The sequence below is a fragment of the Myxocyprinus asiaticus genome, chromosome 15, assembly GCF_019703515.2.
Source record: "Myxocyprinus asiaticus isolate MX2 ecotype Aquarium Trade chromosome 15, UBuf_Myxa_2, whole genome shotgun sequence".
Taxonomy (NCBI): domain Eukaryota; kingdom Metazoa; phylum Chordata; class Actinopteri; order Cypriniformes; family Catostomidae; genus Myxocyprinus; species Myxocyprinus asiaticus.
Genome location: NC_059358.1, coordinates 8,655,880 through 8,674,833, shown reverse-complemented (window position 1 = coordinate 8,674,833; position 18,954 = coordinate 8,655,880). Strand labels below are relative to the sequence as shown.

The 18,954-nt window shown below is 36.5% G+C and overlaps 2 protein-coding genes across 6 annotated transcripts in view; both read left to right on the top strand.

Moving 5' to 3' along the window:
- The first annotated feature begins 187 nt into the window (after positions 1-187).
- LOC127453400 (protein DBF4 homolog A-like) lies at positions 188-8,626 on the top strand. Of its 2 annotated transcripts, none has more exons than XM_051719722.1 (12): positions 188-429; positions 756-919; positions 1,297-1,479; positions 2,283-2,333; positions 2,460-2,529; positions 2,764-2,840; positions 3,320-3,365; positions 3,501-3,546; positions 6,578-6,709; positions 6,881-7,001; positions 7,172-7,287; positions 7,441-8,626. In XM_051719722.1, the coding sequence occupies exons 1-12, from the start codon at positions 393-395 to the stop codon at positions 8,240-8,242; spliced, it is 1,845 nt and encodes a 614-aa protein (XP_051575682.1). In that variant the 5' UTR covers positions 188-392; the 3' UTR covers positions 8,243-8,626. The 2 variants fall into 2 exon arrangements, with proteins under 2 accessions (XP_051575682.1, XP_051575681.1); XM_051719721.1 differs by having other exon boundaries at positions 7,429-8,625.
- Positions 8,627-9,521: 895 nt separating this feature from the next.
- The window catches only part of LOC127452735 (disintegrin and metalloproteinase domain-containing protein 22-like), a 75,648-nt gene continuing 66,215 nt past the window's right edge, over positions 9,522-18,954 (top strand). For 2 of the 4 annotated variants that reach the window (XM_051718393.1, XM_051718392.1), the window contains exons 1-3: positions 9,522-9,946; positions 10,203-10,363; positions 14,275-14,348. In XM_051718393.1, coding sequence (XP_051574353.1) covers positions 9,841-9,946; positions 10,203-10,363; positions 14,275-14,348 — 341 coding nt within the window. In that variant the 5' untranslated portion in view covers positions 9,522-9,840. The remainder of the gene's footprint in view (positions 9,947-10,202; positions 10,364-14,274; positions 14,349-18,954) is intronic. The other 2 variants (XM_051718395.1, XM_051718394.1) reach the window with 1 other exon arrangement.

Sequence of the window (18,954 nt, the reverse complement as noted above, 5' to 3'; positions counted from 1 at the left end):
GTTATAATGCTTTAGAGTCTACTGTCATAATTTACTGTATTTATATATTGTATACGCCACTTAAAAGTCAGTTAGTCCATATGTATGCAAGTATCCTTAATATGTTAACATTTTTCACCGTCGTTTTTTTAAAACCACCAAAACTTATCGTCGAATCTCACTACTTGGATCTCAAGATTACAGCGAGTTTTGTGGGAGTGTAGAGTTCGCTCGAGCGGGAAAATGGAAACGGGTCTCGTCGAGTGTTTGTCAAGTTGATATTTACAAACATGGACAAACACTAACGTCATTTAGTGTCTTTTTAATCAAACTACCTTACTAAGTAATGGCGATATAACTGGCTAATTTGGCCGGTTTTTAGTCTTAACCGTTAGGACTGGAACCTCTCCATAATGAAACACGAATCGTTCCCAAGGTGTAAGGGCCGAGGTGCTGTGAAATACTTTTGTTTACGGATGTTTATTAACCTATATTTGTTTCTTACACATTATTACACTAACAAAAATATAGCTATGGTTTAGGACATTGTTTTGGTAGTACCATATTTTTTTTTTAAGTACATTGGAGGGTTATGAAAATACTACGTAGAAAGTGTTAGAGAAGTCTTGTATGCTTTATATCAAAATACTACAGTATTATCGTCTGATTCAATCACTTTACCACTGTACTTTTTTGTGACCAACATCTATCGGTGTAATAGTGCAGGAAATGTGAAATTGCTTAGTTGTCTTATAATGCTATGCTGATCTTCACAGATTCAAAATTGGAGGAACAGAATGGTGCATCATCCAAAAGCAGAATTAAAGCGACATGTGATATTCTTCAAAACAAACCCTTCAAAGGGAGAATCTTTTACTTGGATCTGCCATGGAATAGGAGGGTACAAACCTTGGAAAATGACATAAAAAATCTTGGTGGGGTAAGTGCATTTTATTGTTTACTCTCTCACTGTTAATATGTCATAAGTATTGAAGGTGTTTTGTACACACCATGTAAATACTTAACATACCCATCAAGGAAGAGACTGTCTTTTTCCAATCAGTAACTTTCTATTCAGACAACATTGTTAGCGAACACTTAGAGTTTATAAACAAGCCCATTAGTTTAATAAGCCTCAAGATGTATACAATGCAATTATAGCCCTGTTCGCCTCTCTTTATTTAAACCAGGCTGTAGAGTTTTCTGGTATAAAGAGAGTTAGGTAATGGTGTGTGTTGTATGTATTCGGCCCTTTTGTTTTTTTAGATCCGTTTATTTTAACCCCACATAACTCATCCTATCTCTTCTGCTCATCAGACAGTGGAGAAGTTCTTCAGTAAGGAAATCAAGTATCTTGTGTCCAGTAAGCCGGAAGCTCGTTTTGCTCATCGTCTGCTGCCGGACTCCCCGGCACCCAGTCCGGATTCAGGCGTCAGTTCTCCCCATCCCAGCAGCAGGAGGGACAGGCACAGGGACAGCTCTCAGGGACCCACAGACACGGTTAGACATGATTATAGGATGTGATGCCTATATATGCTTATGTCCTTGTTATGGTTAAATTTGATATCTAATACAGATGTTATCTCGTCTGCTGAGTAATGTTATTTCAGCTCAGGTGACCAATATGGGGTTTTATTGGGCAATGTTGATATCTAGAAAGCAGTGTGGCAGATAGCCGATATTATGCTCATAAAATATATACATATTAGACCTTATTAAAAATCTTTGATTTTTAACAGGATTGAAAACGTGGCTGTGAGGGATAGTCTGCCCATCTCTTAATTGGCACGCATTATATAAAGCTGTGTAAAGTTCCTAGATTTTCCGCAACTCATGTTGTCTATAGTTTTAGTCTACTGAATGTTCTTGGAAAGATATTTTTTCAATGTTTTGTGCGTAACGATCCGAACACTTTAAACTGCAGTACAACCCATTGAAGAGACTTTGTCTATCCCTCACAGCATTGTTGTCATTCCCGTAAAAAATCAAAGGTGCCGCTGCTTTGAATATAGTCTGTGCAGTTTAATAAGTGAGAAATATACAACATTGCACCTATTTGCACAGTATTTACTCAGAATTCTTTAAAACACTGAATTATTATTTTATTTATTTTTTACTATCGGTTGACAAGGTTTTCACTGGACAAGCCAGCAGGATTAATGGCTGATAATCTCAAATTGGCCTTTTCAGTACTCATGTCTTATTATATCTTATTTTTTTATATTGCAATCTCTTACATTGGAAATTGTTTAAAAAAAAACAAAAAAAAACTGAAATTTTTGTCTTGTGCTGGTATTTCACAGGCAGCTGTAAGTCGAGGCAAATCTCTTGTGGAGAGAGTAGTAAAGGAACAAGTGAGTCATCTTTGTTTATCAAATCTTTTTTGTGTTTGTTTGTGAATGAACTCCCATAAGCAGTTTATCAGTGCTTATATGAATGAGTGAGTGATTGGGGATTCTTTTTTTTTTTTTTCATCTCAGGAACGTGTTCAGATGAATGGGATCTTGGCCCATGCTGTGGAATGGGGGGTCAAAGTCCTGCATGTTGATGGTATCGTCAACACCTTTTATCATTAACACCTTAGATATTAACATCTGTATCATTATTAACACCTGTATTGTTAGAGTTTTGTTCTATTTCTGTGTGATTCAGGTCATTAAATAGGACAAAATAAGCAAATTAATGCAATTAATAGTGTTTCACTTACTTGACTTGAAGTTTTACATGACTTCTGTTTGTTTTGAAAAGCTGTTTAAAGTTGTTGTTATGCATGATTCCAAACAGATGTAATTTCATATGTTGACAAGAAGAAAGCAAAAATCATTGCAGTAAATGCAGCTGATGCATTGGTCAAAGGAACTGTAAGTAGTTTTTTATTTCTGTTCTTAACACATTTTCCATTATATCTTCTTTAATAAAGTCAATGTTGGCATTCTAAATTTCAGAACGCTTATAGCAAAAATGTAACCAAATATGCAAGATTGGGAGATGAAAAGTTTGTCACTGAAAATCCCATATTGATTGACCACTGTCATGAATATTGGTGGTCTCCGTTCAACCTTTTATGAAAATTACACTCTTACAAAATATAAGGCCCATATGGATTCTGCACATCTTTTTCTGCACTTATTGTGGGGGAAATTTGTGAAATGTGTTTAAATACAGTAAAATGTGTTTGTTAGAACAGAGTATCAACCAAATTGGCTACAAACTTTATTAAACAAGCATGCCAAGGGGTGGGTGATGTGTAGAACTCTCCAGAAACCTTTGGAACTTTCTGCTGAGTTTTGAGAGTGCAGTTATTCAGTATATAATCAGTTATTTATCACTTCATTTGTAGGCCAAAATTCAGCCGACTGGGAAAAATACATTTCAGAGATATAATGGTAAGTACATTATAACAACATCATCTGTGTAAATTCATCATCTCTTCATGATGGACCATGTAAAAATGTTGAATGAATCCTGTGAATTTAATTATCAAGCTTTGAATGATTAAGAGCTCCTTTTATTTTTTTTAGGTGGAAGAATTAGTCGACCATTTGTGAAAGTGGAAGACTCAAGCAGGTATGAAATATTTTTTTATTATACAACCCTCTACACACACGTTGGAGAAGTATCACCATTGGCTAGTAAATTTTTGTTTTTACTCGCCAGACATCATGTAAGCGTAATGCAACTGAGAAGGGGGCATCTTCATATACAGTATATTTTAGCAGGGCTGCAGTTTGAAATTCTTGGGCCCGGTGCAAAACATATTCAGCAGGCCCCCCTCCAGTTAGTTGTCCGAGGGGGGGTGGGGGATGGGATGCAGACAGTTCTTCCATTGACGTACGCTTTCGCTGTTGCGCGCTGTCTCTGTGTTTAAATCCACCCCCCTCAAGCCCAGGCCCGTAACAAAAGGTCCAGTTGTACCCCCTTTTCAGCGGCCCTGTATATTAGTATTCATATACAGTATATGACTTTACGCAATATGGTACGCGATATTGTACATTTTTTCATATTTCGCTTTTGATCATTTTAATCACATTTCAGCTTGTGTATTTCACATTCTATTAATTTATATGATTTCATGAAATTGCATTCTCAATAATGATAAAAGCTGTTGTCACTTTGAAATTTCATTAAAATTTTGGATGTTGGAACCCAAATATAAAAATAGAATTACACCTATAACAATTATTTAATAACTATATTATAAAAATAATAATTTAAGTGCTACTATATCACTACTATGCAAAAAAAATTATTTAATTTAACAAATTCCTGCATAGATGCAGGATGAGTCTATTTGTTTAGTTCTTTAATATATACAGTGAAGTTTTGAAGTTAAAATATTTCATAATGTATGATTGTGGCTTTAAATATTTATGTATTTACACATTTATTACACTTACTACTTTACTACATTTCATTACATGTTTGTTTATATGCACTTGTGTGATTTACATGGAGTTTAAATTGATATGTACAGTATAACAAGCACTAAATTGGTACTGTCTCTTTAAGAGAGAGGCTGCTTTGCCAGAAAATATTCACAGTTGAATGAGCAGCACACATTTACTAGAGATAGAAAGATTAATGAGAGGGAAGTAGCATGGTGGATTTTCCTTCACCCGTGCAGTGTATAATTAGCGTTAATGTTTATTTATTTTTTTTATCACCAACTGACTGTAAATAACAGATGGTCATTAAAGAGACATGTAATTAAAATGGAGTGTGTGGCTCTCATCTTTGGACACACAATACACGGAACAAAGCAAAAGTAAACTTACTTGAATAATGTGTATGACTTGCTTGTACAAATAAGTTATCAAATTGAAATCTACAACCTCTCGAGTTTTGCAACACTTTTAGCTTCTAACAGACGTCCAACAGACGCATCACTGGTCTGTATCCATGATTTAATAAAAATGTTGTGAAACAGTCAGTGGAAAAGTTTAATCAAAGTCAGAGATGAAGTCATTAAAAGCAATTTCAATGACATTGCATGGCTCAACTAAAACAATGGTAACAGCGTGATCGCAAGACCCACTGCAGCCAAATAAGGGCAATTTCCTTCAGGGTGTGTGCTCATGAGACACAGCACGCAGTAAAGGACAAGGCTGAATCCAGCTTCTTAATCGACAGCAGATTATTCAGTAGTCAAGTCATTTTTATTTGTATAGCGCTTTTCACAACACACATCGTTTCAAAGCAGCTTTACAGAAAATTATGCATTAACAGAAAATGAAACTGTAATATCTATAAAGTCTTAGTGATCATTGTGTAATTGTAAATTGTGTATAAAAATAAATAATTAAATGGTTGAATAAAAATTGTATTTAGAACCCCAGTGAGCAAGCCGAAGGTGACTGTGGCAAGGAACACAAAACTCCATAAGATGTTGGTTAATGGAGAAAATTAACCTTGGGAGAAACCAGGCTCACTGTGGGGGCCAGTTCCCCTCTGGTTAAACAACATGAATATAATGCCAATATTAGTTATTTGTGTGCAGTGCAAGTCATGGTTTAAAGGTTTGTAAACTAAGTGTTAAGGTCCAGTGTTTAAACAAAGATTTTTTATGAACTGTAAGAATTAGGGATGTGCGCTATGACTAATTTGACTGACGTTTAAACTGAAGTTTTGTAACCGACTAGTTGACTAGTCTAAAGTGTAACCAACCTTCAGAAAACAGTAAAAAAAAAAATAATAATAATTTATGCGACCCATTTAAAATACTTAATCTATTCCAAATCCGATGCTAAATTACACTGAAAAGGGGCATTTATCTGCGACGTGCTCGCCTTGAAATATCATTTTACATTAAATATAGAACATGACACGCATTCACTGAATCAACATTAGCAAATATTTAATAGACATATTTATTGAAAACAATTGAATGAATAGTGCAGGATCAATGGAACAACCCTAAAAGCCTGTTCTAAATGGAAATCACCAAGTAAAAGTTACTTAACGTATTAAAACTGTCAGGACATTTTTGAAAATAATTAACAGGTACACTAAGCCAAGTCTATGAGAGAGGTTATTTTTTTTATTTTTATAAATAATATTTGTATTATTAATTCTATTTAAAATATGTAACATTAATATGACAATAATTTAAGTGCAGCCTCTGTAAAAATATAAAGTCAAATGTAAATGTGTAAAAATTATCAGTTTAATGGGGGGAAATATTAACCGACTAGTAATTCCAGTGTCAACTAGCAACATCAGAACCGTTTAGTCGACTAGTCTCGCGCATCCCTAGTAAGATTAATGACTAATGTCTTTGAAGTCCATCCTGGATTAACTGCAGAAGTTCACATAGATGCATTGTTATGTGTTAGTTGGCTGATGAAGGCTTTTGTTGGCAATTAATTGACAGTCTATGTATTCCATTTCAAGAGTGTAGTCCATCAATAGACAAAGGTGATGTAGGCAGAGATCGATGAGGTGCATCGCAGTTTTGTGATCGTAGTGAACGTGATGGAATATAGCATCGTAGAAGGTCACTTAAGTAGAGGGCTGTGATATCTTGTGTTTTAACTTTCACATCATGAACTGAATAAAACATAAGTCAGTGTTTTTGAGTCTGTGATGACTTTTTCTTCAGGCATTACCGTCCCATCTACCTCCCCATGCCCAACATGCCTGTGTGCAACCTCCGTTCTACCCCGCCCTGCAGTCCATTCTTGGTTGAGGAACATGGAAAAGGTGATCAGAAGAAGAAACAGAAAGAGCAAAGGTAAAATGAAGATCAGTAACATCTGCCAAAATGTGATACAGATTCCCACAGTCATTGAAAAATGTGAAGTATTGGGATATTTTAAAATTGTTGATTTCAGACCTGGAAAAATTACAGAAATTGTTTTTTTTTTTTTTTTGCTTGTGAGTGAGAATCTGTGTTTTCCTTTAGGTCTGGAGAAGAACGAGGGACTCGAGGAAAGAAAGACAGACGCAGAGGGCATGAAGGGAGAGAGAAGAGGAAGGGAGGATACTGTGAGTGCTGTGAGGTCAAATTTGAAAACCTCAAGGCGGTAGGTGTCAAAAATGTATTAAATAATATGAAACCACTATAAATTTTAGTGCATTTGCAACAAATGTTGACGTTTGTCCTAAAAGCAGTAATTATACATTTTTGGCTGAAGCAGACTTTGCATTGAATCCAAGACAGCTGTACTCACCTGTTTGACCTTCTGACCTCTAGCACCTGGAGGGTGAGCAGCATCTGGCTTTCTCTAAGAGTGAGGAGTACAGAGTCGTGGATCAAGTCATTGCAGGACTCACCTGCGATCTCATGAACATCAGCTCACATGCCAAAAGGTACAGACAGACATGTCATTATTTTGAAGAATTTTAATTTTATTAAGCAAAATGATCTTTTCCTAGTCTTTGACAGTAGATTGAATTTAAGGCCTTGTACTGGATGTATGGCAGTGTTCAGTTAATGTGTCTCTCCTGTTGTGTGAAATGCAGCGTATCCACCCCTCTCCTGCATTTTGGAGCCATGTTGGCAGTGAAGGAAGATGTGGGAACTAGGGGTAGTGATGGGAACCAGGAAATCAAGGGTTTTTTGCTTTGGGACTCTACAGCAAAGCAACCTCTGTCTGAACAGACCAGAGAAAAACCTCTTTTGGTTCGCAAACGCAGCAGAGACCAATGTGAATTTCCCTGGAGCAATAGGGACAGCTTGTTAGATCAGTCTGACATTCCGGAGAAGTCCTTGTCCAAGCGTGTAAACTTTGAGTGGGAATTACACTCACAATCTGCTGTACAGGATGTTGAAGCTAGATCTTCACTCAGCAGAGATCAACAATGTGCCTCAAAAACTCTTGAATGCAGGACCGTTCAAGACCAAAAGACCAGGACAAGCCATGACGTACACCCAGCTCAAAAATTCAGTGAGAGAAACATACAATCCCTAACAGGAAGGGGATGCTGTAGGACTACCTGCAGTGAAATGTATACAAATACACATTGCACACAGGAAAATCAAGTTGAAAATTCAGCTCATTGGCCTTGGGCCAGTACAGAGCCTGAACCAGACATGGACAGTCCCTCTAGTTCACTGCAACGGAAGGTTCGTAATGTCAGACCCAGAAGAAGAAAGAAAGAGACAGCCGTGCACATCCAAAGCAATAAAAAGAGTGAATCCTTGAACTCTCCTTCACCCACTAAACCTCTAAAGCAGTGTGAGAACCTTTCAGCATCTATCCTGGAACTGTGGCAGTTATTCCATTCCAGTGACGACATGGATGAAGAGTTTAAGGGTTTCTGAGATTTTAACTGAATGGAGGAATACAAAGCAAAAAGCAAGGAGAGTGTATAACATGTATTACTGAGCATATGTTTTTAATATGCCAAATAATATATATTTGTAGATCTGATTTCTTTAATCAGTGGGATGAAAAACAACACTCTCAACCATAAGGGATTTAAATGAAAACATTGATTTAAAAATGGGGAAAAATTCTTCCCACCTAGGTATGTAAAAGAGAAATTAAAAAAAAGTGAGATGCCTTGTTTATTTGTGTGGATTTAGTATGTACATTTATGTTGTGTATGTAATTGAAAGATATAATGGCATGAATCTATCTTTAAATGATTTTCTGCTTTCTGTAATAAATTGCAAATATTTTGGTAATATTGTTTGGGGTTCCTTTTTGAGTACTATGTTTATAAGCAGCATTCTCTAGCACTAATCAAAAACTGATTAAAAACCTTGAGATCTGATTTGGTTTTGTAATATGTAAGCACATTCCAATATAAGTTTAGCCTGAAGATTTATTCATAACATCTATATGGGAATAGATTTTCCATTATCTACAGTGAGCCGGTCAGTTTTTCCAACCTCAGTGTTTCAAGCCTTCACTCCAATAAACAAATTTATCATATACGGAGTAAAGAATCCATTATCCAAGTGGAAATCCTGTGTTACACAATGAAATTTAAGCTCTGCTTTAAGTTGTTTGTGGGACACCCTAAAGAAAATATTAAGCAGTAAATTAGATAAGCATCTCCTGTTTATTTCAAGCAGTTGCCATACATGCCTAGTTTTAAATAAGCATGAAAGCTTTCATCATGTTTGGCGTCCCTCTGCATTGTTGTTTTAAATGCACTTTTCAACACTGGTAATTTTTGGTCAACTGTTAATTAACCATTACCCAAAATTAAACATGACCGTTCATGATTTGCTCTGTCGGGTTCATGTCCAAGTTTAGTTCACTTATTGCACTTATATTATATGCCTACTACTAATATACATTATTACATATTGCATACATACACTTATTAAGGATGTAACCAAATATGGGAGTGACATGTCGCCCTCTGTCTATGGTGGTTAGGGCCCTGATTATTATTCATTATAAAGTATGCATTATTTGTGCATACAACATTTAAGTAGTTACAGCAACCAATGTCAAACAGTTAACTAAGTCTGCTATTCCACTGTCATTGTGCGGGATTCATCTCTGTCAATCACAGGTTTATGTGGGCTGTTTGGCGCAGAAGGTGACAGCAGGTGGAGTGAGCAGCTTAGGATCTAGGCTCGCGCGCACAGTACGCTACCCGTCATGCCGCGTGCAGCTTGCTCATTTATATTTATGAGGCGTTTCTGCAAGTGAGGCTGCTGGATATTATTGATGAGGCTTGCTTGTGCTCGGCGAGGAAAACGGGGCTGATTTCACTTTTCCACAGCGCACCCGCCTTTCGACCAGTCATCCACCCGCGTCTCGATGCAGAGGCTGCTCGCGCGCGCGAGAGGATGTGTGTGCTTTTCTGAGGGAGACCGAAATTCGTGTATATTTTGGGATTTAAGTCGTATATTTCGTATAATTTGGGATATTTGTGATTAATTTATATTTTCGACACTATATGGATGCGGTAATGATGGTTCTTCATGTCGGGATTTCCTTTCTGTGCTTCTTTGTAGCGGTGATGAGCTCTGTGGTACATGCCAACATCTCCCTTCCTCATTACGGTGAGGGTGTATTTTTATATTTTCCATCACGAAATTATATAATTATGACGTTTTTTTTGTTATCATAATAATGCCGTATTTTACAACCTCAGGTAATGTAAACAGGTAGTCTAACAGTAAAATGAGCGACAGCAGCTTTGAGGCATGATTTATCATTATTTATCATACCTGACCAGCATATTAGGCTCGATGTTATATGTTAACATGAGAGGAAAATGTATAAATGTTAAAAACACCGTGCTTTTTATTACTCTAGGAGACGCCTGGGTAAAGACGAGGACTCGGCGTGATGACGGCAGGTTCCTCGGGAGAGAAAACTCGGTACCGGTCCGGTTAGTGTACCGAATGGACGGAGACAGTCAGACCGCTCATGATGTTATGAACACAAGGGTTCGAATGAGTTCTGACAGTAAACAGGTGCATGTTTTTCTCGTGTTTAGGTGTCAATTGTGTGTCACAGGGATGCTCTCTCCTCCCGTTGCCATTGGAGACGCGCTGCTGTTCAAACGATGTTTACTAAATCAGGTTCTTGCTTTTTAGAGAGCTGAAAAGTTAATTCCTGTCATTTCAGAGTGACATAATGAACCAGAACAGCATAATTGTGCAGAAGATGCTGATGTTGATGCCTCCTGAGTCATCCTATTGCATCACCGCTTTGGAAATGAGCAGCTCCTATAATGGATTTTTATCACCCAATATATACACTGGCCGCTTGGAATAATATACAGATTTTGCTCTTATGGAAAGAATTTGGTACTTTTATTCAACACAGTGGCATTCAACTGATCACAATGTATAGTGAGGACATTAAAAACGTGAAAATTTCTATTACAATTTGAAAAAAAAAAAAAATTCAGAACTTCTTAAAATACTGCAAAGACTTCTCATCAAAAAATCCTCCACGTTCAGCAATGACAGCTTTGCAGATCCTTGGCATTCTAGCTGTCAGTTTGTCCAGATACTCAGGTGACATTTCACCCCACACTTCCTGTAGCACTTGCCATAGATGTGGCTGTCTTGTCGGGCACTTCTCACGCACCTTACAGTCTAGCTGATCCCACAAAAGCTCAATAATCCAGATCCATAACACTCTTTTCCAATTAACCGTTGTCCAATGTCTATGTTTCTTTGCCCACTCTAACCTTTTCTTTTTGTTTTTCTTTTTCAAAAGTGGCTTTTTCTTTGCAATTCTTCCCATAAGGCCTGCACCCCTGAGTCTTCTCTTTACTTTTGTACACGAAACTGGTGTTGAGCGGGTAGAATTCAATGAAGCTGTCAGCTGAGGACATGTGAGGCATCTATTTCTCAAACTAGAGACTCTGATGTACTTATCCTCTTGTTTAGTTGTACATCTGGGCCTTACACATCTCTTTCTGTCCTTGTTAGAGCCAGCTGTCCTTTGTCTTTGAAGACTGTAGTGTACACCTTTGTATGAAATCTTCAGTTTTTTTGGCAATTTCAAGCACTGTATAGCCTTCATTCCTCAAAACAATGATTGACTGATGAGTTTCTAGAGAAAGCTGTTTCTTTTTTGCCTTTTTTGACCTAATAATGAGATTTTTATTAAGACACGCCAGTCTGTTGCATACTGTGGCATATCAATGTTAAGCTTCATTTAATGAACCAAATAGCTTTCAACTGTGTTTGATATAATGGCAAGTGATTTACTAGTACCAAATGATCAATTTAGCATGATTACTCAAGGATAAGGTGTTGGAGTGATGGCTGCTGAAAATGGGGCCTGTCTAGATTTGATCAAAAATGAAATTTTACAAATAGTGATGGTGCTGTTTTTTACATCAGTAATGTCCTGACTATACTTTGTGATCAGTTGAATGCCACTTTAGTGAATTAAATTACCAATTTCCTTCCAAAAGAACAACATCTGTACATTATTCCAAACTTTTGGCCACCAGTGTATAATACACTATTCTTTATAGACCAGAGAATGGTGTCTCTCCAGCAGTCATTATTCAGCAAAACACTGGATCTGGGAACTCAAAACATGGGCCATGATGATAAAAGGAAAACAATAAACTGGCAAAAGCAGTTTTTATTTGTTTCTGCAGTTAAGTGTGTAATGATATTAGAGGTTTATGGACCTAATCACCATGTGCAATTTCTTTCGTTCTTGCTTTGCTTGGCTGGGAAGATAGTGAATATGACTCTTTAAGTGAGCGGAGATCATATTATGTCATAAATTAGCTCTATGCAGTGCAATGCTATGAAATATTAGAAATTTGGTGAAAGTACAGAGTGGAAGCTTTGTAAAATATAATAGCATCTCAATTCATTCTAACTGGTACTTTGATCATATATGTCTCATCTTTGGTACTCTGCGTGACCGAATCTTTCTCAAAGGCACAGACAGGCCAACACTCATGGCCTTGTACTGTAACTGACTCTTTGGCTGCTTCTCTGCATGTCTGTACATGTGTCCCAACGTCGCCTTTTTGTGCTTCAGGCTGTGTGGTGTGTGTGTGTGTGTGTGTGTGTGTGCGCACGCGCACACATGTGGGGCTTAACCCTTTATCTTTATTTGGAGCTGTTCTCTATGTGATTCAAGCGAAAGTCATTCATCAAGCCAGTGAATAGTATTGATTTATACATTGCTGTGTTGATTATGTTGCTAAATTAGAAATTGGATTAGAGGCATAATTGAATGAAATATATACATTTGTCTTTTTAAAGATCTTTTATTTAAATTTGCCATCTATGTTAAAGAAATACTGTATTCCAGACAATACAAGTTGAGCTCAATCGACAGCATTTGTGGCATAATGTTGTTTACCACAGAAATAAATTTGGACTCGTCCACCCTTTTCTTTAAAATAAGGAAAAATCAAGGTTATAGTGAGGCTCTTACAATGGAAGTGAATGTGGCCAATCTGTAAACGTTAAAATATTCACTGTTTCAAAAGTTTAGCCAAAAATGTAAACAAAATGTTAACATACTGTATGTGTTAACATGATTTTAGTGTGACAAATCACTTGCTAGCCTTTTTTTGTATAGTTAGATTCAATTTTACAATTTCGTTGCCATGGAGGCTGCTCAAAAAGTATAAAAGTTTTAACAGAAGAATTAATATAAGTGCTTTTATAAAATTATAAGCTTCACATTTCGGCCTTTTAAACTGTACAAAAATTGGTCCCAATCACTGTAACCTCAATTTGTAAAAAAAAATGTTTTAAAGAAAAAAACGAGTAGAAATAATATATATATATATATATATATATATATATATATATATATATATATATATATATATATATATATATATTTTGTGGTTATCAACAATTAACTTGGATTGAATCTGAAATATTCAAACTCATCTCAAGTCTGTTTTTAGCTCCAGTTCTGGCTGACGTTTCTTGTATGATTGGACATCACCTTCAGGTGCTCTTTGAAAATCGAAGACTGTTCAATTTATGGATTTCAATTCATGCCAGGAACAAACAGAAAGCATCTCTTGGCTTGCTAATTTTAGATCTTCTTTATTTAACACAGAATGCAGATTTAAAAAAATGAGTCGAGCAGTTTTAGAACGATAATATGATGAAACAGCAATGATACCAAAGACGTAATAGACAGAGAGCATCAGGCCTCTCATCTTACGTAGTCATACCTCCTCTCTGAGTCTCTCTATTAGATTTGTGTGTGTGTGTGTGTGTGTGTGTGTATGTGTGTGTGTTTGTGTTTAAGAAAGAAGGGTTGAGATTGTTAGTGTGAATTGTGCTTAGACACACAAATAAGCACTCATACTGTATGAGGGGCAGTAAATTAATGTGGATGTGTCTCGGGGGGGTCTTCATTCAGGGGTTCATTCATGGGTGAAATTTAGAGGATCTCCCCCTCCTTGTTTCTTCCACCCCTTCATTCTCCTTCTATTGATAACTATGTTTTGCTGGTTGAGGAGGGAGAGGTGTGTTCCCTTGGGGGTTTTAGACTCCCCTCAACTCCCCAATATGCTTCTATTTCTGCCCCCTCTCCCCTTCCTCACACACACACATTCACTCATGAGCTTTGAGAACAAAAAACTGCAAGCCTAAAGCTTCCCTCTCTCATGAGGGGGTGTTATACGGCCCTGGCCATATGGGCCCCAAGAAGACAGTGAATTAACCATCAGCTAACACACACACAGCCACCAGTCCTACACACCAAAGTGTACCTATGATGAATTAAAACCAATTAGCACATCTAATTTTACTGCTGTCTCCCAAAACACCAAACATGTTCTAATTTTACAGTTTTTATTGTCTCAGCTCATGTGTGGCATCATTGAGATATGAAAATGACCCAGTCTTATCTTGTTTTGTCTCTTTTATAGAATCATGTGGCCCAGGCTAGTTTCCAGGTGCAGGCTTTTGGGGAGACCTTCATTTTAGATGTGGAACTGAACCAGTGAGTACATGTTTTACCACACATTCACACAGCTGTTTGGGTTTAAAGCCGCTTTGTTGGTTAAACATGTTATTGCAATGTAATTATACAATTATAACTTTTGCAGTGCTGCATTGGTGATATACAGTGTGTGTTTGTGTGTTAGGGAAGTGTGTAAGGTATGACTAATGGCTATCAGATGTATTTGAGAAGGGTTTATGTTGCTGTTGATGGACTGCAGAATCATAATGGCTGTGGATTTATGCTGAAGGATTAGGAAAGACCTGTCCACTCTATCGATCATGGCATCTGCCTCTGTCTCTTTCTCTCCTCCGTCTCGCTATGTCTGCCGCTCTGTCAGGATTCCCTATGTTACATATTGTCTTTTTACTGATAAACATGATTATGTGCACAGATATACTTGTTCTCATTGGACTGATTCTGAAGTGAATGGAATTGCTGTTTTAAGGTTTTATAATTCTTTTGGGTTTCTAGTATTAGAGCTTGAAGCTATATTGACAAACAAGCTCTAATATAGTTATAGTTATGTCTCAATACATATGTCCCACTCTTTTTACCATCCGATTTCCTGTTTCCACTCTTAACATTTCCTTTAATACTGCTTAAAATAATAGATGAAAATTGCAGGGTCTGTCGATCGCACTCATTCCCGTGACTTTTGTGTGTAGATTGCATCGCTGTATTACTAATATTGTAAAGACCATGTTTTTTGCCAGAAACTATAGTTTTATTGTAATTAACCATTGTGTTAGTACAGTAATATAATGGTAATATAGTAACCGTGGTTAATTTTGTGGTTACTGAACATTGACAAAAAATACCATTGTGAAACCATGGTTAGTGTAGTAAAACTAAGGTTATTTTTTCTATGGTAAGGTTAAGGTTAGGTTTAGGGGTAGAGGTTAATGTAGTGTCTGTGGGACTCTAAATAAACACAATAAACAACTGCAGTGATGCCCATACTGTATGTAGTATTTAAATATGGGTGCAAATAGTATCTGACACCATTTGCACCAGGGTGTAATTAGTATCTACCATTATTTGCACCAGGGTTGGAGTGCAAATAATATCTGCCACTATTTGCATTGGGGTGTAAATAGCATATACCATTATTTGCACCAGGGTGCAAATAGCATCTGCTTTATTTTAATCAAATGAAGGGCAGATACTCACAGCACAATCCAAAATACAACATTAAATTTATCTTTGTCAAATAATGTGCTGCACAACAGAGCATCACAGATGTGAGATATTTCTTAAATATAATACAATTAATATTGATTTATTATTATTAGTAGTAGTGCTATTATTACAGTGAATATTAAATAACTATACAGTAATGATATATTATATTATATATTATTGTCATATTTTGTTCTATTTAAATTGAGCTTTTATTTTGGCTAAAAACTGAGTGAAGCCCTTTCAGGTTCTGTGTGTTTTTGACAATAGGCTGTGATTGAATAAAATATATATGGAGTCTGTATGTGCTGTGTGCTTCAAAGTGAATGAGCTCTCTGCTCTCTGTCATCTACTACAGACAAGAGCCATATAAAGCTCGTAATGAGTTATTTTCAGTGTATGCAGCCGACTTCACACAGTCACATTGATGCGTGCAGCACATTCAGTCTATATATTTAATTCAATAAATCACAGCATTTGCGGTTTAATAATCACACTAGGATACTGTAAATCATGATTTTAAGTTGTGTGCTGAATGTATATGCAATGACTTTCGAACGTCAGTTGGTATCCGTTTTTGGTACATTGGTACCGGGACATCCCTATAATATTGTGTTCTCTCAGCCAACATGGGTTAATCTAACGTTAAATAAAATAAAAATTTTTAATTAAATTAAATACTGTATATGAAATATAATTGAATAAATATTTGTACCATTAAAATGGTCAATTAAGTACATTTCCTCTCCAAATTCTTATTAACATTTTGCATTTGGATGTTTTACTTTTGAGTTTTTTGTAATTCTGATTTTTCTCAATGGCAGTTCTCATTACTGTAATACAGTAATTATGCACTGTATTGCAGTAGAAAATTATTGCAATGCATTTTTTATTGAATTTTGTTTTTGCTTAGTCTGTATGAGTAATCCATTTGGGTATGCACCAACACTCTTGAGTCATAACTCACAGTAATAACCTTGACTCTTTTCGTATTCATCATGAAAATATAATCCATTAACTCTGTTACTGTTACAACCAGAACCGCCCCTGTACTTTAACCTGCTCCTAGACAGAGTGTCAGCAGATTTGATCTGATTATAATAATGCATCATGAATATTTCAGTGTCCTTTCTCTAGTCTGTGCGTGTTTCCTATAACAACATCTTGGTGGAGAGAAAATTTGGCTTTTACCATGCAACTCCCTCTGTGCCTTTGTCAGGCTCTTTGTTAATGGAGAGAGCATGTGTGTGTGTGTGGTGAAAAGGTTGAGGTGCTGCAGTTGTTGTGCTGTTGGTGTTCTAATTTAGTGCTACCTCTGTAAATGTCTTGTTTGTTTTCATGGAGCCACTGGCATGTTGTGCAATATGGCTGTTAATATGGAAGGGCATTTGGGCCTTTAGGACAGTCTTTCCTATTTGTATGGTGTGCAGGTTGTGTGGAGACTGACTGATTATTTTACCCATGTTTCTCTCTCCTCAGTCCAAAACTAACACTGCTGTTTTCTGTCCTTATATTGTGACATTTTGCATATGCTTAAACGTTAATTCTGTTCCAAGTGAAACTAATGCACCCTAGGCAAACAATGCTGGCATTTATACTATGCACGACATCGTTTTAAAATTAGTTAGTTTAGGGCGATGTCACGGTGTTTAACGTACTGTTCCAACCACGAATAAAGCCAATAATGCAGGTTTTTCTTTCTGTGGGCCGCCACTTTTAGCGCTGTGGCCCTTCTTTGCTTTATTAAATTTGTCACGGCCCCTTTCAATTTGAAAAACTAAAATCTCTCCACTCATTTGTCGTGGCCGTGCTGTCTTTGTAGAGTTTGTGTTGTAAATCATGTAAAAAAGTATACTTCCAAACAATCTCTGAGAAACGGGCTTCAAAGTTATCCATGTTAACGACAGTAACCTAGGTAACAACTCCTCAGCTGGCAAGCGGGATTGTAAATAAAAAGTGTGACATCCAACCACACCCACGAATAGTTTTAACCAATCATCAACGCTCTTCAACCAGCTGAGTTCTCATTTGGCCAAGCTAACAACGTGATACTCATAAAAATACATTGTATAAAAATTGTCCATTTGAATTAGACTGAACTACTTTTATTGATACTTTTCTGTATTTAATGCATAGAGAGCAACAGTCTGGTTCCAGTTGTAAAAGTCATTTTCTCCATAGGGAATAGGCTTTTAATGGCAACTTATAAACCATTAAAGACAAACCTGCTATGAGCTCCGAGGTTGTTAATCAATAGTATATGCTTCTGTCTAAGCTATCAGTCAGTGTTATAACATCTTCATTTTTTTTAGCTTCATGCAATATACTTAAAATATATTGTTTCTATACATATAAGGAACAACTTTAAATAAATAGTTTTATGTTTTACGTTTTTTATTTGGTTACATCATTCACAGTCCTCCATGGGATTGTCATTCATTCCCTTATTAAATGTGTTAAGTACACAGTCATGTACATTTGTCATTTTTGTCTGATTTTCGAATATTGTTTTGCTTCAAATCGAAGTTTTTAATGTTGTGATTCACCTTAGCACTGGTTGGTTTTCTTCATGGCTTAAAACTCTTTTATGAAGGATTTTATGAAAACCCTATGGTAAAAATGAATGGAAAAAAATGTCCTGAACCAAGATGGCTGAAAAAGTGGGCGGGCACTGTGGCGCTCTCTATTATATTTGTAATACACATTTTTCTCGCTTTTTTACTGAGCCCGTTGCAGTGGGTTATTGGATTGTTTTCTCCACAAAGGCTACATACGATGCTAACTTAGCATTTGGCTAAAAGAAGATATCTTAAAAGGCAGCACAATTATACTGCTTACATTTCAGTACACCCTTCACATTGGGAGTGCACATATGATACCTTAAAAAACTGTCTATGTAGGTGTCTCAATAGATTTTGGAAAAGAGGCATTGTGATACAGAATATTCTGCTCCACAGTCTATGTTCTCTCTCTGTCTGTCTGCTTGTGGCTGGGTTTGTTTATTATGGTTCTGCTTTAATTATTTCTGACTGGATGTCTTTTATTGCCTCTGTCCCTGATGTGTGAGAGTGTGTATATAGCTGAGGGAAACACAAAAGTGTGTGTTGTGTTCAGTTTGCTCTTATGTGTCCATGGAGAGCTGGCAGTAGGATTCGTCCTTTCTGACCATGCGACACCAATTCAATCTCTCTCTCTCTTTCACTCTCTTTCAAGGATTTTCTTTACTTGTTTGTGTATGTTTGCCTTTTCACCAGCCTCCAACTTGGACCTACTTTCCTTTGGAAGTTTTTCTTTTTTTAATGATCAATGTTTTTGTTACCCTGTTGTTCATTTAAATTAACAAATACAGAGTCATGTGTATTGTTTATATAATGAGATAGCACAACAACACACTTCATGGATAACTACATCTAACAAGTTTTCT